Here is a 24,381-nt window from a genome sequence, read left to right as displayed (position 1 = left end):
ATCATCTTTGTCTACTTAGATATGGGTTATTTCCACCTCTGGTTCCTTAGAGTCTGTTTTAGAAATTACATTTAAGCATTTTTTGAAAAATGCGTCACTTAGTATTGATAAAATAAGAGGGTGGCAAAAAAATCTTACACAGATATGTGAGACAATGGGGCTTTGTTACAGCAGTGGAGCGATAGCAAGGCCAACTTATTCTTATTGTGGATTTTTGCTCTGAATAAAAATTAGTCCTGTCCTTTTAAAACTATTTTATGGATTCTCTATTCACCCCAATTACAGGCAAGTCAGTTATCATTTAAAACTCAAGAGTTCATTTTTTTGCAAGTGAGGTGCAATGAATTAATACTGCGCTGTGTGAGTAAAGCCCATTGTTTTTTGGCTCCGACAAATTGTTTTCAAAATTTTTGTAATAAAATCTTGAGTTTTGCTTGCATCTGATGTTTTTTTCACAGTCCTGCGACCAAATCTGGATAATCAAACGTATAACTATATATCCAAACTATTAAGGAATTTATCTAATGGTAGTTGTCGATATACAATAATGATTTTTGATAAATTCACTTTTTGGTCAAGTTAACTTTTTTTGAAACAATTGTTTGTTTTAAAAGACAAGGAACATTTGTAAGACCCACGTTTGTGTAAATTTGGAATTTCAAAAACAAAACGCATTGGAAATGTAATGAGGTGCTGTACTTAATTTTTTTGTCTTTTTCGTTTTTTGAAAGTTTATTAAAGACCAGAACCTTTTCCAATCAATGCTAAAATATTTTCGGTCAGTTTGACTTGTAAATGAAAATCAAAATACCTGAATAACAATTTCAGCAGAAGCTTGATCATTTTTTGTCTTCAGCGCCGTTTGCGTAAAACTGTTTTTAGAAATTTTGAGATCTGCCTGTGTTCGTTAATATTCTGTTTGTAGTCTTTTGACTTAGTCTTTCTAATGATATGTCCAAGTGACTTCCTGAGCAGTAACCATTTTATATTTTCCCTCTTTCAATTGAAAATGTATGGTTGCTATGATCTATGGTTTAAAAATTTTGTGTTTTCCATCTTTCAGTTGGAGGCTTATGGTTGCTATGATCTATGTGGTTAAAATTTTGTTTTAGAAATTTTGAGATCTGCCTGTATTCGGATTTATTTTGTTTGTAGTCTTTTGACTTAGTCTTACTAATGAGATGTCCAAGTGGCTTCCTCAGCAGTAAACATTTTATATTTTCCATCTTTCAGTTGAAGGTTTATGGTTGCTATGATCTATGGTTTAAAAATTTTGTTTTAGAAATTTTGAGATCTGCCTGTGTTCGTTATTAGTCTGTTAAATGAAACCATTCAATGATTTCAGGTGGTAGCTAACTGTTTTCATAACTCTTAAAATAATTGTTTTCAAAAGGTAGAAATTTAATTTTTAAACTAGAGCTTTTTGATTTTTTGAATACATTTATTCATTTTCAGTAAATACAGGTGCTTTATTGGAGAAGTTCAGGTAATTTAATTTTGTTTTGTTTCTATCTGATTTTATGACTCTTTTTAATCAATTTGTTTCTGAGAAAACAGGTAGACATTAAGTTCTGATCTAAAGTATCGCTGGTTTTTTGTTTATTTTCTTGTTTGTCTTGTCTCCTACTCTGATGAATGGCTAGTACCATTGGTGTCCCTATTGAGTAATAGATTAACTTGGATAGTGCTTCGAGCTTGAAACGATTTTTAAATTGGATACACCATTTTTTGTGGAAATATGAGTTTTTGAAAGTTTTCTGTCTCTTCCTCATTTGGTTGACAATTAAGTCAAAAATTTTGTTGAGTGGGATGGGAACATAATGTGCTAACGCACATTACCCAGCCTTTTTTCTATGATCTCAAGTTGGGTTGCTCAAAATTTACATTGCATTTTTCGTTTAGTCAGTTAGAGGTCGTTTGGAGAGAAATCATCCCTTTTGCTCTGAATAGACATTGAAACCTCATCAGCTTCATGTAGGATTTTCTAAACAATGCAACCTTATATGAAACCATCGTCATCTTAAAATTTGTCATAACTGAAAAAGCAAACCTATTAGCTAGCCGGTCTACCTAATTTTAAGGATATATTAGTTTAACGTACCTAATTTCAGAAAAACTACATCAAATTGTTTTGACACGACATTATTATTGAGCCACAAACTGAATTTAGCATAGTATTTGTTCATTTTAATGTCGTAGTAACCCCGAGATCTCAGAAGTCTGTTTTTTGATAACAAAGGGAAGCTTATTCAAAATGACTCTGTCTTTCTCTGCAAATATTACATTTTATTAGCTAGTGGTCAGCTTAATTTAAATTGATATTTAGCCGTAATTAATTCACAAAAATATTGGCTTTACTAAAAATGACAGACACTTTCTTTAACGTCGATCACGGTAGCTTCCCGAAATACTAATTTCCTGTAAATTCTTCTAAAAATGTCCATTAAAGCACCATAATAGACTTCCCCTAGTAAATGGAAATTAGCTTAAAAGCATTTGAATAGAGGAATGCAAACGTCGTTTGACGTTTTAAATGGTTCAAATCTCAACAAGGAGGGAAAAATAAACAGAAATAAACATAGCCGCTATTTACAATATTTCCACACCGTAACAGATAAACATATTGATTTTTTTCTTATACCTGTTTATGCGTTTCTCGCTTTATTTTTTCACTCTCAGCGATGTACGCTCCTGTTTTTCCGTGAAATATCAAAGGCAAATTAAGCGATGCAAATTATATCAGATTTCAAATTCAACGCAGACTTTATTTCCATCTCTCTTCCCAGCTAATTTAGAAAAATTGCCTAAACTTTTTTTTCTGAAGATAAACTAAATAGCTGCTGTTTGTTATATATGCCTCGCAGATACATCACTCCAAAAATACATTATAGTTATATACTTTTTTTATCTGACTGTCTTTTCATGTTGATTTTGATTAGATTTCGAACTGTTGTTTATGAAAATTTCACTTGTTTATTGTTTACCACCGTTATGCCTTATTCCTTGTAACAATTGTGTTTCATGACAAAAACGGCATTAATTGTCTAAATTAAAAGTGTTAAACGGGAGAAGTTTGAAAATAATTTTAGCGCGTAGTTTTATTGATTGAAACGAGTTACTAATGAACCCATTCGTCTATAAATAGGCACCAGAAGTTTTTGCTATTATAAATTCAATTCAACTAGTTGCTGAATTACATTTTGTGTATAATTTCAGGCTTATAATTTGTTTTTGCCGCAGTTTAAAGTTTTCAAAACTTATCTATCGCTAACTTTGTTATTAAAAAAAATTAAACTTATGATGGCGGAAGTTGAAAAACGGAAATTTCGATCATTTTTATCCAAAAAGCCATCATTTCTCAATAAATTTGGAGCTTCAAACACCGGCAAACCCGCCCCTGAAGCGGTTAAAAGCGGGCTCAACTTGGATACCACCAAAAATTTACGTCGCGAGAATAAACAAAATTTATCTCAAGTTGAGTTATCCGAACACAAATCTTCTTCACCACCTCTCAAGAAATCGAAACCCTTTTTCAAATTAAGCCTCCCAAAACTGGTTACAAAATCGAGCAAATCTCCGCAGAAAACGGACTTCAATCACGACTATCTTTCGGCGACTTTGCCTTTAAAACGAGCGGCCAAAACGGGAGTAGACACGAGTTGTCAAACAATTTGTAGCGAAAAAGCATCGCTCGGATTATCAATTTCTAACGCAAGCAGTTCATCACCTCAACGATTCAGTATTTCAGACAACAAACTTTCAAATGAAACAAATGACGAACACGCTCAGGTTGTCGCTGAGGTTTTAACGACACGTTACGATGCCTGTAATCAGAAATTTTCGAACAAAACCGAAATTGTGAAAACAAGCGCGAATGTGACGCCGAAAGTTATAATTGGTGATAGAACATTTTTGGAGTCTTCAAACTCGAGAAATTACGATTATCACGAAACAAGTGCGGAAATTTTGTGTGAAAAGTCGGGTGGGAAAATTTCAAGCCAATGTCCTTCGATAAACGAAGATGACGGCGATGAGAATTGTGCTGAAGATAACATAGACAGCTCTGAGAGGTCAAAAGATCAACCAACAGGTGTTTGTGAAGCTAAAGATAGGACGAGTCCGGCTGAAAAGGGTGCAGTTGACTGTAGAGGTCATCCAGACATCAAGTAAGTTTATCATAATTGGCTTTTTATAATGTTCTCATTTTGCTTATTATCTTTTGACAGGAAAAACTGAGTGAATAGTGTATTACTGTCAGTTGCTATGTAGTTAATGGCACATAAAAAACAAGTAAATTTACTCAAACTTGTGAGTTATTTCCGTTTTTATAATCTTAATAACTGAACGGGAGCGTTTCAAAACGAATTTCGCTTTTTATCTTTGGCGCTTTTGAGCATTTATTACCCAGCTTGAGGTGCCGGACGCAAACCGCTCTATCCAGATCCTCCCAGGTGGAAAGATCTTATGTCCAGATTTTTGTGCGTTCAAATCCAAACGTTCGTGAGGTCATGTGCAGATTTTCAAGCGTCCAAATTTAAGCGAAATGCATAAACTACGCATAATTTATATAATTGAAATCAGCATATTTTGTTCATTTATCGTATATACATCCTCAAAATTATTAACTGCTGAAAAAAAATTTTAGAAACTATGTGTAAACTTAATAAAAGCATTGAAAATTTTTTGGCTATTTATTTCGTAACCTGGCCTGTTAGGCATGGATTTGGTTTTTCTTCCATTTCAGATACTTTCCATAACAAAAGAAGTTAAAGGTTTAGTTGCAATGCAAAAGACAGAGTGCATTTTTCTCGCATTCGATATTGCGTTTTTTTATTTAAGTCAGGTGACTTTCGGCTTTCTTCTTTGAAAGCTGCCATATGAGTGGGTACTCTGTAGAAAGAATGCTATTACTCAAGTGATAGGTAATAATTTTTATCAACGCTGAAAAAAATTGGGTGAGTTGACGCCCACACTTGTCTGCATTCACGTCCAGACTTTGGGGCGTTCAAGTTCAGAATTTCGAGCGTTCAAGATCAGATTTTGTTGCGTTCAAGTACAGACTTTCAGGCGTTTTCGATGTTTCCAGACTGTGTGCGTTTGTCCTAGGTCTGCAGATACTTGATTTCGTCTGGAACCTCAGCCGGTTTACCATATAAGGAAAATGAGAAAGCCACTCTTATTTATTATGAAAGGAAAATACGAAATACAAGGTATATGGGGATTAGGGCAATTTAATAATATTTAAATGCCATCTTTGTGAAAAGAATCGGATGAAGACGCCAGAAAATGCCAGAAAAAATATTTACAGCAGAATTCTTCTTGTGCTCTGATGGTTTGTTCTTAAACACTTTAGTTTAGAGGCCACTTTTGTGAAAAAATACATACAAATCAGTGGCCGCAATATTAAATTTTTTTTCAAAAATGTCACATTTGCTTATAATCAAGCTGCTCTCGTTTTCGTTATACTCTGAAATCAATTCAACCAGATCCACGTCTCTGTTTGTGCTCGTTTATGAAGTAAATCTTATTTGAAAGCAAAAACAATATGGTGCGTTTAAACGTTAACGGCAAATTTTATGGTTTGAGGAACATAAGCTGAAAAGTACTTACATTCGAGCCACAGTCTTCACCAAAAAGTGTGCTGACGCTGATCTGAGGACATCCGTTTTCTCTTCATTTACCGTTTCTTACGGCTATAAGAACACCTTGCGCTCATTCGAGGAAATTTCCCGCTGTCGACCATAGTGAACGCAAGCAATCTGTGATGGTTTCAAAGAAACATCAAGAAACTTAGAAGTTTTCTTTATTAAAATTTCAAAGAACGAAAGAAGAACTTACCTGACGAACTTTATTGCTGTCTCGATAAGTAATGGCCACAAAACTAAACTCAATTCTAATTTTGTTTTGGCGCTATCATTATCTTATTGACCTATCAATCATATGTCACAAGCAAATTCTCCCACCAACAGAAACCTGATTTTAACATCCACCGACCTCCAACTAATGAACTCGATTGTACCCAAGCCATATATGATTCTCATGAAATTATTATGAAAATAGAAAATCACCTCCGGGATTCGGAGTTAAGATCTATTCACATGCCAATCATGTAAAACATTTTTAGCTAATCTAAATTTTCTCTGGATATTTTCGCATAGATAACCACTATAAATACAATCTAATTTTTGTATATTTTCGGTTCAAAATTTAATTTAAAATTCAACTTATTGAATTCTTTGACCCGTGTTATCGACCACGACAATGGTGTCCAGACCAGCTACAGACAGACAAATTTTGGATCTACAGAATGCAGAATCAGCTACTGAGTGGATTATGTCTTATGTGGCGAAATGTCGCGCAGAGAAGAAAGAGGACAAGGTCAACACCGATGGTACTGTACAGGACCTACAGGTAACCAATCTCTTTCTTAGTATGTGCGGGCAAGATGCAATTATTAAACTTAGGAGCCTAATGAGTTCTAGGAATTTGATAGACACTCCGTATAAAGACATCAGATTGGCGATTCAAAACTATATTTCTCCAAAAGAGAGAGTAGTAACGGCAGAAAGGGCTAAATTTCTGTCCGTAATCCAAGGTGTAGGGGAATCAGACGACGACTTCCTAGCACGTCTTAGAGAAGAAATACGCTATTGTGACTTCGAAAAATTGAAAACAGCGGCCAACCCAGAAGAGGAGTTGGTAGAAATAAAATTTATCTCAGGTTTGAGGGACCCTGAAGCAAAACTTAGACTACTAGACGGCATTAAAGCAAAACCAGCAATGTCGGTTACTGAAATGTCCAAAAGTTTACAGTTCAGAAGTCAAGCAATGGCTTTTGCAAGTTCTTCATCAGGTAATAAGCCCTTTACGGTGAAAGAAGAAGTTGGGTTCAAATTCAAAAAGACTTTTCGAAAACCAAATGAAAAAATTACGGCTAATAAAAGCAACAACATGTGCACTAGGTGTGGAGGTAAGCCAACTCTAGTAGACCTTGTCCAGCGCTAAGTAGGAAATGCAACACCTGTGAAAAGGTGGGACACTTCTCAAAAATGTGTAGAAGCAAACGCCAACCAAATTCAGGTAAGTACAATAAGCAGAATAACTTTTTGTCAAGAAGAAAATGTTTCTTCAGAGCAAGCATCTCCAGCATCGGAGATGGGATTGTTTTATACTAAAGAACAAATCTTTGGCATGTCTGTGACATGAGAATATGTCTCAATGAATAACTGCAAAGTAAAAATGCAGGTAGACACAGGTGCAGATAGCACAGTGATATCATCAAAAATATGGACTGAGCTTGGTAAACCTCAGTTGGATGGTAAGATAAGACATCTTGAAGCTTATGATGGTCATCAATTAACGCTTCTGGGATCACTTACTTGCGACGTTGAGGGGAACGGAAGCAGGCTCACGCAAAAACAACTAGCAGTTGTGCAGTCTGATAAAGAATTTGGACTACTTGGTAGAGACCTTCTACCGAAGCACGGTGTGAACAACATCACAGCCGAGCACCTACCTGCGGTGAAGGGTTACAAAGCTCATGTGAAGCTGATACCAGGAACACAGCCAATGTTCTGCAAAGCCAGAAAAATACCTCTACCTCTCTAAGACAAGGTCACAGAGAAGCTGGAACAAATGGTCAGACAAGGCATTCTTCAACCGGTACAGCCAGGAGGAGTCACTAATGCATCTCCAGTGGTGTGGCAGAGAAAGAAGAGTGGAGAACTTAGACTTTGCGTGGACTTCAAAGTGCACATCAATGGCAAGGTCATGGATGAGGACTACCCAATACCGGACATGGAGACGATCTTCCACAACCTACATGGGGCCTCATACTTTGGCAAAATTGACCTCTCAGATGCCTACTATCAAATTGAACTTGACGAAGAAGCAAAAGATATATGCACAATCAACACATCTCAGGGACTGTTCAAGATGTGCCGACTACCTCAGGGATTAAAAAACTCTTCTTCAATCTTCCAGAATTGCATAGAATCAACACTCAAAGGAATCAAAGGTGTTGTGATCTTTCAAGACGATGTGTTGGTGTATGGAACTACCAAGGAGCAGTTCGACAAGAGAATGCTTGCAGTCAAGAGTCGACTACGTGAAAAAATTTTTACTATTAATGAGAAAAAATCTAACTCAAAACCAGTCGATAGCGTTAGCTTTTTGGGATACTCCATTTCAAAGGAAGGAATAGCACCAGATGCCAAACAAGTTGAAAAAATAAAAAGTGCAAAAGCACCAACTAACAATAAACAACTCGAATCGTTTGTTGGCCTAGCTAATTTTTACGGAAGAATGATTCCTGATTTTGCAACAAAAATGCTACCATTAAATAACATGAGAAATAGCGATTTCTCATGGGGCAAAATGCAACAAAAAGCCTTTGAAGACATAAAAAATGAATTATGTGCTAACCCACTAGTACAGCCATATAGTATACAAAAAGAAGCAACAGTTACTACTGACGCCTCTGAAAAAGCCATTGGCGGAGTTCTTTCGCAAGAAGGACATCCAGTCATATATGTATCGAAAAAATTGACTCCAGCGGAGCAAAACTACTCGAACATAGAACGGGAAGCACTGGCAATTGTGTTTGTGGTCACAAGACTAAAACAATTCCTTCTTGGAAGACGATTTACCCTACAGACAGACCACAAACCACTCAAATAACTCTTTGCATCAGACGAGGAGATCCCGAAGACAGCATCAGCGAGAATCACAAGATGGGCAATAGCTCTAATGAGTTTCGACTATGAGTTGAGGTACACACCAGGAGAGCAGATACCCCATGCAGATGCTTTGAGCAGAATGGATTTTGGCGAAGACGAATCGGACAACGATCGAGTCTGCTTCGCAATCAATAACATCTACTTCGCCCACAGTGATTTGGTGAACCAAGCAGAAATCAAAACTGAACTTGGAACAAACAGACTCTTCCAGGACATAATGAAACGAATCAAAAGCGGCAATTGGAAACAATGTTCAGAAGCGGAAAAAGGATTCGAACAACAGAAAGATGCACTTACTTTACATAATGGAATCATCTTCAGAGGTGTTGTTCTTTTCATTCCACCCAAACTACGACACTTGGTTTTGGCAAAAGCGCATGAGACACATCCCGGAAAGAATGCAACTGAGGCATCAGTCAGAATGATAGCATGGTGGCCTGGCATTACCCAAGACGTCCAACACTTTGTTAGTAAGTGTAAGAATTGTCAATTGAACAGGCCTAGCCTGGGAAAAACGGTCTCTACGTGGCCAGAAGCCGACGTTTGGGAACGGCTCCACATGGACTGGGGTTATGTTAAGGACCAAGGCAATATCTTAGTAATTGTTGACGGGTTCTGGTTGGATAGAAGCCTTCCCCGCGGGAAATAGAACATCAGAAACAGTTAAAATATATTTTAGTCAGATCTTTGCAAGATTCGGAATACCAAAAACTTTAGTTTCTGATAATGGTCCTGAATTTGTAAGTGGTGACCTTAAACAGTGGTGTGAATCACTGGAAATTAAGAAAATAGAATCACCCGTCTATCATCCAAGAGCTAATAGGCTAGCTGAAAGAGCAGTTCAGACAGTGAAGCGGACACTTCAAGCGTGTCCCAACCTTAATGTGTCATTTGGAGCATTCCTGCAAAGGGCACTGACGACACATCGCAACACTTCAAAGACGAGGAGCAAAACTCCAGTTGAACTCCTGTTGGGACGCAGAGTGAGACTACCAGCAATAGCAGATTTCGACTTGTGCGAACCCATTCTTTTCAAGGCCAACGAAAATACAAAGACAGTTCCTGCTATCTTCATCATCAGGAAGGGCTTGAACACATCTTTCATACAGCCCGAAAACTCAGCACGGACTATTCTAGTGAGCGACAACCAAATTGCGAGACTAGACGAGGACAATTTGAAAATTGAACCAACAGTGGAGGAGACCATATCTCAATCAAAACAACAATTTCAGAGTACAGATGTGGGACCTTAATTTCAAGATGAAGCTTCTGCAGCCACATCAGCTGCAGAGCACCAACAACCCGAAACCTCAGAGCCATCACGAACATCAACAAGAAACAGAAAACAACCCGACAGATTTGGAGAACCTATACCCACAAACTTGCTTAAAAAAGGAGGAAGGATGTGATGGTTTCAAAGAAACATCAAGAAACTTAGAAGTTTTCTTTATTAAAATTTCAAAGAACGAAAGAAGAACTTACCTGACGAACTTTATTGCTGTGTCGATAAGAAATGGCCACAAAATTAAACTCAATTCTAATTTTGTTTTGGCGCTATCATTATCTTAATGACCTATCAATCATATGTCAGAAGCAAATTCTCCCAACAACAGAAAACTGGTTTTAACATCCACCGACCTCCAACTATTGAACTCGATTGTACCCAAGCCATATATGATTGTCATGAAATTTTGATGAAAATAGAAAATCACCTCCGGGATTCGGAGTTAAGATCTATTCACATGCCAATCATGTGAAATATTTTTAGCTAATCTAATTTTTCTCTGTATATTTTCGCATAGATAACCACTATAAATACAAGCTAATTTTTGTATATTTTCGGTTCAAAATTTAATTTAAAATTCAACTTATTGAAATCTTTGACCCGTGTTATCGACCACGACACAATCTCTGGATCAAACTTGATGACACACAACGCATCTTTGAAACTGTAGATATAGATTTTTTCAGTGAAGAAAAGCCAAAAAAATGGTGAAAAAATGCCAAAAAACCATTTTTCCGATGTTTTGTATCTTTATATTAATGAATCTGTATCGTATACAAAAGCACATCTTTTGCCAAAGTAATATCAAATGAGATTTTGACGGCGTTCGAAGAGAATTTGAGGACAGCGATAATTGCACTACAATTAAAACATTGAGAACAATTAACTGTTGCACCGTTGCACAACTAAACCATTTCTTTCTAACTTACAAGATTAATGAATACACAATATTTTCAGAATCACATAATTTTTTTGACCATAAATCAAACTATTTTGTTGGGGAAAACATTTTGTCAATTGATCATTTTTTCATTTGCATTTTTGTTGTATTTCTCAAATTTCATGAGCGACTAGAAAATAATTGTACACAAGATAAATTGTTTTTAATTAAAAATTTACAGTGACCTACCGCACAAAAAAGGATAAAGGTAACCTCCCATTGATTATGTCTAGCTGAGATATTCCTTAATAATAGTAAAACACGATGAGATAAAAAATAGCTTTACATTCGAATTTAATTATTGGATCAAAAATTGACTATGCAACTAAATATATGTTTATTGTACTCTTAAGCACAAATTATAATAGAAATATGTAAGCTTTGCATTTAAATAATTATGTTGTGTAGAACAAATTGGTATAAAAAAATTTTTCAGTGCTGAAAAAGGATAAACAGATGGGAACTATGTTCGTGGAGCTGTTGTGAGATGAAAACATTTTTCCATCCCAATGGTAATAAAAAACACTGCAAAATAACTCAATAACTAAATGAAGAAAACTCAAATCGGCAAGAGTTCAACTAAAATAAAAAATCATACAACTATATTGAGCGTTTTGGTTGTATCAATCAAATAATGACATTTAAGGAAATCTGAAGCTTCACTGGTACATAATTCTATTAAATTTCCAAACAATCACTTTTGACGTTTTTTTGCACAAATTTTATTGGTAGTCAATGCTGCACTTTGAAAAATGTAACCGGTACTATTAGCTCATTCTAAATGCAGAACCACAATTTGAAACGCAAAAATTACTATTAGCTAAACAAGTTTTTTCAAGTCTGAAAACAAATTCAATAAAATACCCAATTTTTTGTTGTTGGATCTTATAAGTTAAAACCAGTGAGTGCGTGATTGTACAGATCGGAAAAGCTGAACTCGCCAGTGACCAATAAAAAAATTTTGTTCTGAATGTTAAAAAGCGGCTGTTTTTCAAACGATCGTTTTTAATAAAACGTTGATAAGAATTGAAATGAAGTAAAATTATTTTTTAATTGATTTTGTATGTTGAAATCGAAACTGAGCGGCGCTCGGCGTAAAATAGCCAAGAACTCAAAGCTGGAAGAAATTAACAAATTATTTACAAATTATTTACAAATTATTTACAAATTATTGCTCTATATGTATTAGCTGATAAAATTGCTGCTATATATCACTATTTGACTAACAACAAGAACAAAGAAGCCTCATTAAAATACGTAGCGATTGTTTCGGCTCAACCAATTGGGCTCTTTAGACCTGAAAAATAGACTGATATTGCTCTAGTTTTTTTTTTGCAAAATAGGATAAAGTTTCAAAGAAGAAAAAGAAGAAAAGAAGAAGAAATTTTAGCCAGAAAAGAACTGGCCAGATAAAACAGCAAACATGATAGAGCACAAAAAGACAATTTTAACAATTTTTTGCGAAATATATTGGTATTTGAATGAAAAGAGAGGAAAAAAGCAAACAAATATTGGCAATCATTCTAATCGTCACTAAAGTTTATTCTCTGTATCTTCTCGAAGAGGGGCGAATGCGAAGAAACCTACTGTAACTATTTTCCAAGCTCTTCTAGTTTTTATTTTTGGAGATTCTACTTGTGTGTCTCTTTAGGTTAAATGCATCAATTGGGCGAATTTTGATAGAAAAAGAAATTTAGTCTAGCATATGGTATTCTGCCCAAATAAGCAGGGGTTTGAATTAAAAGCAATAATTGAAAGACAAAAGAGAAAACTTAGCCTGAAACCAAAAAAAGACAATTGGAAAAGTTTTCTTGTGAGAGTTGTTCAGCCCGATGAACAAAAAGAATAACAGCAGGGCCTGAAAAATTTTAAACCATAAAAAAATAGATTAAATAGCCAAGAAAGACAAAATAGCCCTGTTGTTTACTTGTTCTAACAAAATTTGAAATGGAATTTTTTTTTTCAAAATTGTTCTTTGATTTATCCAAGATTTACGCTTCTGTGTGATAAGCAAACCCAGATTTCCTCAGATTGCACCCTTGTGTCAGCATCAAACTCATTTCTCGATTTTGTATTGAGGTACAGTTACTGCATTTTTATTATGAACTTCTTCGAGTATTTTGAAACATTAGATATAGGCTCGGTCAGAAGAATTTGCTTTCTGGATGATACACTATCTGTCAACAGCTGTGTGTTTTAAACACATGAAATCACACGCTTGAAGACTTGTCTGTCAATGATATACGAGGTTACTGATTTGCTGTTCTGTGGAAAAGTACACTTCGATCTTTGTATTGAAATATGCTTTGCTACTAATTGTGGAAAGTAACAGTATCACTGACATTTTTTTCAGTATTTGGTTTGAAGTTCCTTTTTGGCTGACTCAAGACACCTTAAAAACGCTTTCTGATTTTTATTTGTTTTCATCTAAAGACTTTATAGCGCTTCTCTAACTTTTTTTACTTGAAAATGCCTATAACAACAATTAAAGAATATCTATGACAATAATTTTTTTTAACTTTTTTGGTTATTCTTTGTTTTGGAAAGACTCCCATTTGTTATAATTTATAAAGTTCAATTAAATACTCAAAGAATTTTGCGAATTAATTTTCAATTGTCGACAAGCTTGTTTCCATGAAATAGCAAACACATTATATTTGAAAGAAAAATAGAAAGAAACAAAATAACAATATATGCAGTTTGAGAAAGAGCCCTAAGATCTCAATTGTCATAATTGAGCTTCCAAACTTGATTCCTAGTAATGGACAAGCTGAGTATCAATTGCATTGTGAACTCTTTTTCTTGCGTGAAAATCAGATAAATTTTAGCATATGTTCTCATAAACAGTGTTGATTGTTGATATCATGTTAATTAAGTGAACTTCTGGTTTAAACTACTTGTTTAGCTATTCAGGTCAAGACAATTACGATAGAAAGAAAAATACGTTATTTTGCTCAATTTCGTTTTTCTCTCCCTAGCTCATAGATCCCGTTTAGCTCACAATTAATACTCAGCTTGTCAATGATTAAAAAAAGAATTTTTGCAGATGATCCGTTCTAAATAATTAGAAAAATGGCCAATAAGTCACTATAGATGGTAATAAAACTGAAAAGAAGGCAGTATCTTCGGGAAGAAGCCTGAAGAAGGCAGTATCTTCGGGCTCCTTCCTGAAACGACGAAAACTGTTTTATTATTTTTTTTTCATTTTGCTATTTTGTTTACTGTGGTTGTTACTTCATGGAAACTAGCAAATCAAAAATTTAGAAACTTCGTGCAGAGTCTTTTGTGAAATTAATGGAATTTTGTGAATTCTGAAAAAGGGAACTTTTTCAAAACAAAGAATAGCAAAATCTGATAAAAAATATTTACATATATATTCTTTAATTGTTGTCATTGGCACTTTCAAAAAAGAAATGAACAGGCGATATGAAGAGCTGGACAGTCTATAGATAAAAAAATTAGAACGAGAAAGTGCTCTTAAGGAGTCTTGCGTCAGCAAAATTGAAATTCAAAAAAATAGTGAAAACAATTATCAGCGATACTGTTATTTTCCAAAAATAGTAGAAAAAAATTTCTAGACCACCTTTGACGTGTAATTTTTTATGGAAAAGCAAATCAGATTTTCTGTGTTTAAAAAACAGCTCTTGGCAGAAAATGTTTCATCCAGAAAGCACATTCTGAGGAACGAGGCTGATTATTGTTTCAAAAAAAACTTGAAGATCATAATAGAATTGTGCTTTCTGTACCTCAACACAAATTCGTGAATTAGGTTTGATGTTGACCCAAAGCTACAGTCTGCGGAGATCTGGGTGCTCAGGTTTATTGAACTGAGGAGTAAATTCTGTATAACTCGAAGAACAAATTGGAAAAGTCGTTTTCGTTTCAGTTTTCGTTAAAACAAGAAATCAACAGGGCTCTTTTGTCCTTCTTCGTTAGTTTTTCTGTTTTGTTTATTGGTTACCAGTCTTTTGCTCCAGTCGTTAATTTTTTTTATCGGATTTAGCAGCTCTCAATTAATACAGCTCACTAGGTTTTGTTTTGTTCTAAAAATTGCGCCCGATTGAGTTTTTTTTTCTTAACGAAACAGACAAGTGATATCTTCTAATAAAAACCTGCTATCTTAGTTAAGTTTTTTTTCGATTTTTTGCCCCTTTTCGATGAGATAAAGAGGTTTAATTATTGTGAACGTTAATACGATGGGCACTATTAGTTCACTTTTTTTGCTCTTGTCACTCAATTACCAATACAATTTCCACAAAAGTTTTTAAAATTGTTTTTTTTTATGATGCATCGTTTTTGATGTATCATTATGTCGATTTTCTCTATCAAAAATATTGTTTCTTTGCTGAAATTTTCTCTTATTTTTTCCAAGTATACTAGAGCTATATCAGACTACCTTTTTGATCTAAAGAGCCAAATTTTTTGAGATCACCGACGTAGAGTTTTTGAAAATGAACCGTTATGTTTTCGGTGATTTTCCACTTTTGATTTGATTATTAGACACTCATCTTGTCTTATTTGTTTCTTGTTTTGAACTGCAAGTGCTTATACATATAAAGATAGTTCACAGTAGTATACATACTGTTTCCGTATTTTCCAACATCGTGTCGTTCTCATTTTTTGTCACATTTCCTTATATGTTGATTTTTGTTCGCAATTTTAATCTGATTTGACAAGGGATATTGTGAACAGATGCTGGCTGCACTTTTAAACGTTGTAAAAATTGCAGCGATTCAGCTGCTCTCTCAAAAAATGAAAAATGCTCAAAGAAAATCTATTTTGATTGCTGAAAAGCTAATAGTCTCACCTCTGAAAATCTTAGCAGATTTTTATCTGAACAGTTTTTGTTTAAAGTCTATTTGTTTTTTTTTTACTTTTAATATTGAATTTAATTATATTTGAAAGTTTACTCTCCATCCCTCTGGCTGAAAAACATTGACTGAATATGGCAATGAGAGGGGGTCTCTAGATTAGAAGCGTCCGCAACAGAACCATCTTTTCCAGTTCATGCGGAGTTTTCAACTCATTAAATTGTCTACGGTTCTCCAGAAATTACAGTGTCAAGATTTGGGGCGAGCACGGATGGCTTTCTTGCAAAAACTCCCAAAAATTATTCAAAAGATAATTAGTTTGCAAGAAGAAGCAATTTAAAGCTTGATTTGACGTGATATAAGATTTGAAGGGAGTTCACCACTGAAGTTTTTCTCAAAATGACTGGCATTTTGGGGGCACAATTTTTAACTTTCGTTGTATTTATAACGATATTTGTTAAATTTTATATATTCAACCCAAAATCAAAAGGCAGAAAGTATATCGTTCTGAAGAGTAGGGGTGCTGGTGTAGTACAAAGTTTAATATTTTCAAGCTTCTAAACGGATTACCTGTAACAATTGAGCGGTCAGTTACTTTGCTTCTTTGATTTGATTTATCAGCTACATTATCCCACTTTAGTTTTCTGTTTTAACATAATTTCATGAAAAAACCAATCTAACACATTTTTCGTCAGAAAAAGTGTCATCGAATGTGATCAATTTGAAGAAAACCAAAACATCTACTCTTTTTTCGCTTAAAATTTAAAATTTTTTATATTATTTTTTCTTTTTTGAGCAGCTGCCCAATTTTAGAAATGATTTTTTGTGACGTGTTCCTCACCGAATTTAGAGATTTTTCCCACAAACAAACGTTTCACTTTAAAAATTTGAGCCTTATTCTTATTATTCTAGTCATTCTTGTTCACATGTAGCAATTTGTCTTCTTTTCAACACATTTGTTGAGTTCAATTTAACTTCAACGTCGTATCCAGTTCAATCTTGGGGCCTACTTAATTGGTTTTTTCAATGGAAGTTTTTTGAATTGTATCAGAAATTGTTCTCCTATGTTTCTTCACTCCGTTCAGCATTTTTGTTCCGACCCCATTTGTGGGGGATGAACTATATACTCAAATGGGTTTTTTGTATTCAGACAATTTTGGCCGATCGATATATTCATCGTAGAGATATGTGAGTGGTATCATAAAAAACCTCGTCAAGCGTAGAATTCGGAATTAGTGTTATTTCAAAGTTATACTTCATGCCACAAAGTGAATCAATTTTGGTGTTCCTAATAGACAAAAAGCGATAAAAAGACTAGTTCTGGTCTCATAGGGAAGTTTACTACAAAAAAAAATTCGAATTCTACTTGAGAGCTGTTTTGTTTAGAGCCTTTTCATTTTTTTTGTTTTTTTTTATGTCAGCCAGAAACTAGTAACTTCTCATATCGAAAATTTTTCCGTTAATTACAAATTTCAAAGAAAAAAATCGTTTTCAAGGAATCGCTGATTTTTTTTTGGATTCGACTCTAAGTTTTCGTAATTTTTAATAAAAATTTGACATTCTTTTTGAAGTTTTACTAAATTTTCGGAGTCCTATTGCGTGAATTTGATGGCTAAAAGTGCAATTAGTTTCGTAATGAGCATTAAGTGAACCTATCTAGAGCTCTGAGTGGACACCTAATTGCTGTTAAGACTTGAAATAAAATTTTGGAACTTTTTTTGAACATTAACCAATCTTAAACTTGTTTCCTGAACTGTAAGTGAGTCTCAATGATTACAGGACGCCTTCCCTTTTTCTGCAACCTAAATCAATCTGGTTAGCGGTTTTCTCTTCTAACTATTGGTTTTATAATTTCGATGCCACAAGATTTCAAAAAAAGAACTTTTTGGATATTTTCTTATATTTGGTTCCTCTTAAAATTTTAACCCATCATCACCATTTTGATAGCTCAAACTGGTTTAGAGAAGACGTTCAATGCATAATAGACAAAGTTGTTAGAAAAAAGCTTAGTTTGAATGGGTTCGACAATTTCTTTTCCCTCTTTTCCAATGAATTTTTGTTTTTTGACTATATTGGTCGTTGTTTTCGTAGTCAAAAGATTTTTTAGATGTCCTAATGATCACCCATGAAAAAAGTAATTCTCGTTCCTCCCGACGAGTCTTTACTTAGCGTAATTATTGCCTGCTAAGTCTTGAAATATAATTTTTTGCCAAATTTTTTTGAACATTTACCAATCATACTCCTAGTTTCGTGAACTGTAGAAAAGTCTCGGTAATGATCGGCTCCATTCTTGTCTGCTTTAACAACAATTATTTTTTTCAGTAGTTTATTTTCTAACTATTTGTCTTATGACTTCGATGCACGAGTTTTAATTTTTTAAATTTTTTGGTTGTTTTTTTTTTGGTAAATTTGATTCCTTTCGAAATCGCATCAAATATTCTCACTGTTGACAATTTCGATAGGCTTAGAGAAGACGTTAAGTGAATCTTACATAAAGTTCTCAGAGAAAAAATTGTGTTTCAAATGGCTTTGACACTACTATCTTGTCGCTCTTTTCTACTGAATATTTGGTTTTTGACCGGTTTTGTAGTTGTTTTAACAGTCATAAGACTTATTGTGATGACTTATTGCCAAACAATGCAAGAAATGCATGATTACATACTTGTCCTCACTTTTAGGTTTATCTGAGCGTTTTTATCAACTTCCATTGAAAGTTATTGATTTTAATGGCTGTTAAGTCTTAATATTTTTTTAAATTTTTTTTTTGAATTTCAACCGATCTTAAATTTATTCTAGACAGATGTAAGTCAGACTCAGTATGAATATGATCCCCTATTTATTTCTACTGCAACAGAAAACAATCTGCCGAGCGGTTTTATCTTCTACGTATTGGTTTTATGACTTCAATACAACAAGATTTCAAAAAATTTAAAATTTCGGATAAATTTGTATTTTTGGATCCTGTTGAAGTCTTATTACATTTTCCTAATATTGATAGCTGTCATTGGTTTTATTAACACGTTCATAGATCATAGATAAAGAGTTTAGGTAAAAATTTATTGTTTAATACGCTTCGACACTATAATCTCGAGTTTTTTTTCTGAATTTTTGGTTGTTGTCTGTATGTGTTGTTGTTTTCATAGTCATAAGATTTTTTGTGATGTCGTAATGTTCAACGATGAATTAAAAACATCTTACTCCTCCTTTTTTAGTCTTAACTTGGCGTTTTTATTGACTTCCGTTAAAAGTTATTGTAAATAATGCCTGCTAAGTCTTCAAAAGTAATTTTTTGCAAAATTTTTTGAACTTTTAACAATCTTAAATTTATTTTCATGAACCATACAAAACTCTCAGTAGTTATCGGCTCCTTTGTTTTCTACTTGGACAAAATTTTAATTTTTTTAGCGCTGTATCTTCTAATTATTTGTTTTATGACTTCGATGCACGAGTCTTTAATTGTTTTTTTTTTAATTTTTGGATTTTTTTTGATGATTTTGGTTCCTTTCGAAATCCTATCAAATAAACCTACTGTTGATAGTTTCCAAAGGCTTATAAAACATTTTCATTGGATCATAGATAAAGTGTCTCGTAGAAAAATGGCATCAAATGGCATCGACACTTTCTAGTCGCATTTTTCTACTGAATTTTTGAGTTTTGACAGTAATTGTTGTCGTTTTCATAGACAATGACTCATTGTACCAGCGATTTGATGACTTTTGGCTGGCAGACGTCTTTTTCATCCCCACGAGGCATGTTTAAGCGTTTTTATTGGCTTCCGTTGAAAGCTATTTAATTTAATGGTGTTGACACTAAGGGTTTTCTCAAAAACTTCGTATTTTTAATACATTTGTTCATATTTTCTGTTATTTTGAAATGTTATTGTTAAAAAAAATTTCATTGCAATTAAAAAAATTAATTGAAAAAAGAAAAATTTTTGTGGAAAAGTTCGCTTTCTAATGGCTTCGACACTTTTCTAACTCATTTTTTTTAAATTGCAGTTTTGCCTATTTTTTTAACTAATTTTTAGGTAGCCGTACAATGCAGACCGGTCTCATCAGTTTGTAATTGAGGATTTAATGTGTGATGTTAAAAAAGCAGTCAGTTTGTAGCGAATAGTCTTAAAGTTTATAATATTATCCACTTTGAAAGATTTTTCAATCTTTTAAGATTTTGTTGTTCTTTTCCTCAACTTGTAACTTATTCTCATCATTGAGAGGTCCCATCCAATTCCTTATATTTTAAAAATCAGGTTGTCTACTGATATTATGCCGTAAATGATGTGTTGTTTGTGGGACAATATGCGTTTTCATAAAAGTTTAGTGAGTGCTGTATTTGTGTTTCTTTTTCGCTTCTTTTAGCACATTCTCTTAATAACAGATCGCAATGGTTTTCAAATGCCGCCCAAATGAAGTTATTTTATATTTCAAAACAATTTAAGCGGAATTAGATTAGTTGAAAATTGAAAAGAAATTCAGATATTAGCTAATGATTTTTAATGGCTTCAATTATTTGTTTTTTTAAAATTGTTTGTAGTTTTTTGAGTTTTTCTGCATCTTTAGTCCGTCCCTATGGCTTAGTCTAACCAAAGACATGTCCTATTTGTTTCATAATGATTTTTAATTAAATTTATCCAGAATCATTTTGTTAAAAGCTAATTATTTTTAAGACTTCAAAAAATTAGTGAGTTTAAAAAATGTTTATTGATTTTCGAATTTCGCCTCATCATTTCATCTTTTTGTCAACTTGTTACTTAGTCTCATTAAGACAAATGTCCCTTTGCAGTATAGTTCGAAAAAAGTAAATTTGTGTAGTTAAGGTAGTAAAGGTTTGTCCGATTGCATCTTGACGTTGTTACTAGGTGCTTTTAATTTTAGATAATTAGTTTTTGCTGTGATATTTTTGTTTTTGCTTATTTTATTGCTTTTCTCGTAGTCTTTTTATGGCCGATCTCGTGAGCGCTATAATAAGGCATGGTTTATGTAAATCAATCAGTAGTTAGGTTTTATCACGTTTTCTTTAAACTGAAACATTTATTTTTGTTTTCATTTAGTTGACAATTAAGTCAAAAATGTAAATGCGCTCGGGGCGGAGCATCATGTGCGAACGCACATTAACGAGCCTCTTTGTTCGGTTTAGTTTTACTTCGTTTTGCGTTTTACTTCACGGCCTTTTTTACTTTTGTATGCAATCTTTTTGACTTCTTTGAGTCATTTTTCTGTTCATTCTGCTAATGTAGTTTTAAATAGCAGTTGCTCAGCAAAGCAGTCCAAAACGAACTAAATTGGTATTAAGAAAATAATATCCTATATACAAAAAAGGAGAAAACCATAATGCCCCGTTTGAGATGCTTGCTATTTGAACTTAATTCTTATAATTCTTAAATATCATCTCTTATGCTTAGTGACATTGGTACCAATCTATGTATATTCTCAGAAACATCAAAACAGCGCACACTTGAAATGTCCTTTTTTCATTTTTCGTCTGTTATTTTAATCCCAACCTGAGTGAAAGGAATCTTGGCTCTGTTCCGGCAAAATATAGGGTATTTTATATGTGTAAAATTCGAACAGGTCATCTCATCTCCCACAACCAAGCTCACGTCAGGGGGTTAGGATTTCGCGTGTTTCCCATTAGAACCCCCCGCCCCCAAGAAATTAAAACTTCCTTTATGGCACAATTAAACTGATTATGGGCAATAGGATAAATGACATTTGAAATGGGGGGGGCTTTAATAGTTCCTTGGAATAATTCCAGAACTTTGGACAGAAGAGTTCACACATTCATTTGCCCTTCGGTTGGCTCCAAATATAAACAAAAACATTCCCATCTGCCAATTTCTGATCTTGCCCGATTTGTCAGTGACATTCTTCGGGAGTATAGTGGCAACACTCTGGCCACTTATGAAGATATTTATGCGAGTTTCACTCATATCAAGAAAAAAACTGAAGAATTTTGTGCTTCCAGGTCAAAGATGTTATTCAATTTTTCAAAAATTTTCTACCTGATTTATGTCTTACCCAAGGCAGACAGAAGACAGAGATTCCAAACAGACAATTGATGAAGCAAAGCGCAGCCCAGGTCTAGGTACAGACTTATGAAAAGACAATGCTCGACCCAAATGTACTATGAAAAGACTAAACTCGACTAATTTGAGCTGTGAAAAGATTTTAGCTGGACTTTAAGACATTCTGGACTTTAGATCGACTCAGATTTTTCGCAAAGGACTTTAGGTGGACTCAAAGTTTCACAAAAGACTTCAGCCCGACACAATTTTTGCAAACAAAGTCGAGTTAATGTCTTTTCATGGGTCCATCATTGGTCTTTTCATAAGTCTTTTTTGCCATTAAAATTGTCGTGCAATATTGCATAAAACGTAGTCAGCTTGCATGCTCCTTTATTTTTTACGATTCAGAAGAACAACTAATCCCTCAAAAAGCTCCATTATTTTCAGAGAATGATAGTTAATAATTTTGGAGGGGAAAGCAAACTGAATAACGCCGAAATTTTGTCATGGCTAATGGGACTATGACCAATACACTTAAGATAGCTGGTTTCATTGAATCAAATAATGTGGTAATATACCCGAGCTGCCATTACTCTTTCTTAAGATTTCACGAAGACTTAAGGCTTTTGGCAGTTTTCCAGCTGTTTCTTAAGTTGAACTGCTATGTTGCAAAGCCTTTTAGTCATACTCTGCTTCTGTATGTACATTAGCAGAAAAAATGAAAAATTTCTGATTTTGAAAAAAACAGACTTATAAAAAGACTAATTATGGACCCATGAAAAGACCTTTACTCGACTTTGTTTGTTATGAAATTACTAATGGTGGACCCATGGAAGGACCTTAGCTGGACTTTCTTCGTTATGAAAAGACTTAAGCTCTACCCATGAAAAGATATTACCTCGGCTTTAACTAGGAAGCTCGACCGTGTAATTATAGTCAACTCCGCCCTCCTACTAGTCTTTTAAAGTCTTTTCATAAGTCGAGGCCAAGGCCTGGGAGGCTTCGCACAATCATAACAAAACAGACGGATCAGGAGTTGCCTTAGGTAAATTGCCCCAGGCTGACCGAACTGATAATGGGACCGACCAAAAGTAATTCTTTTTGCTGTCATTAAAACCATTCCTAACATCGCAGCAAACCACTCTAACTAAATTTTGTTTACATACTAAACTATTCTCTCTGCTTAAACGTCTTTTAATTTAAATTCCTTCTTCAATCAATAAGAAGTAGAAAATTTGCGCGGGTGCCGGCAATTATCAGTGCCCAGGTCGAGGTGGCCAGACCGAAGTGACCGCTGATCAGACGAGTTTCGAGCGCACACATGTTCCCGGTGCGCTCGAATTACAGGGTCTGGAAAAGGCTTCGAGCGCACTTTTTTCTGGACAATGGTCTGGAACTTGCCTGATCAGAGGCCACTTTGTTCTGGGACGGTCGGATCAGAGGCAGTTTCAATCGCACACTAGTCTGATCAGAGGCCGATTCGAGCGCACACTAGTCTGACCAGAGACCAATTTGTGCGAATTTTTTTTCAAGTTTTTTTGTTTTTATACTGACTTTTATTGTCTCTGGTAAGAGTCAACAATAAAACAGCATTCTGATCAGAACTTCATCTGAAAATCTGATGGGTTTGATCAGAACCAAGGAGTCCAGCTGATAAAAACTGCCGGTCCCCTCAAGAAAAGATTTTGAATCAAAATAGATCAAGACGTTTTTATGCAAAGCTGTCTAAGTTCATTTATTCAGTTAAAAGCATGAATAAATGGCATACTCAGTATTTTTTTTATCAATTTTTTGATCATCATTTATTTTTATTAGCAATACTTTCAGGATTGGCTTTTTATTAGTTGAATATAAGATTGATAAAATGATAGATGAAATGAATATATTATAACGATATTGAGAGATTTGTTCATGTTCAAAATCATTCTCTGATCAGACTATTTCGAACGCACTTTAGTCTAAACAGAGGCAACTTCGAGCGCACTTTTGTCTGATCAGAGGTGATATCGACCGCACTTTAGTCTGGGACTATATTTCGAGCGCACTCTAATCTGGACAATGGTCTGGAACTCGTCTGGACAATGGTCTGGAACTTGTCTGATCAGGGGTCACTTCGGTCTGGAACTCGTCTGATCAGAGGCAGCTTTGGGCGCACTTCGAGCGCACAATGATCTTCGAGCGCATACTCGTCTGATCAGAGGTCACTTCGGTCTGGGACGGTCTGATCAGAGGTCCCACTTGTCTGGGACGGTCTGATCAGGCGCGATTTCGAGCGCGACCTCAACCTGGGTGTTCGCGTAGTGTCGAGGAAGTAGCCACCAAACTGAGCCATTATGCACACTGAATCCATTGAAACCAATGTTCTATACGTAATCAGCGTCCCCTTGTTATTTATTGTAAGATGACCTTGCGAAAAATTATTTTTTTTTTGCGAGATCTCCTGCTGTAAACAATTTATTGGAAAAGCTAACTGCCAACTGTAAGTGTTGAACAGGGTCCAAAACTGATGTATCGCAAATTAATGGAGTTACAGGTGACTTAGAGTAGAGTTAAGGAAGAAAGCTAAAAATTTTGCCGAAATCAAGCCATCAGAAAATATGCAG

The 24,381-nt window shown here is 34.6% G+C and overlaps 1 protein-coding gene across 7 annotated transcripts in view; it reads left to right on the top strand.

Moving 5' to 3' along the window:
- Positions 1–24,381, top strand: part of LOC142335925 (uncharacterized) — a 147,860-nt gene that overhangs the window by 17,202 nt on the left and 106,277 nt on the right. For 2 of the 7 annotated variants that reach the window (XM_075384316.1, XM_075384317.1), the window contains exon 2: positions 2,825–4,166. In XM_075384316.1, the coding sequence (XP_075240431.1) occupies positions 3,298–4,166 (869 nt within the window). In that variant the 5' untranslated portion in view covers positions 2,825–3,297. Of the gene's footprint in view, positions 1–2,786; positions 4,167–24,381 lie in introns of all 7 variants that reach the window. The other 5 variants (XM_075384319.1, XM_075384320.1, XM_075384318.1 and 2 more) reach the window with 5 other exon arrangements.

This window comes from Convolutriloba macropyga, chromosome 3, assembly GCF_964194025.1.
Source record: "Convolutriloba macropyga chromosome 3, txConMacr16.3, whole genome shotgun sequence".
Lineage (NCBI taxonomy): Eukaryota > Metazoa > Xenacoelomorpha > Acoela > Convolutidae > Convolutriloba > Convolutriloba macropyga.
The sequence above is the reverse complement of the archived record's forward strand: the minus strand, read 5'-3'. Positions and strand labels throughout refer to the sequence as shown.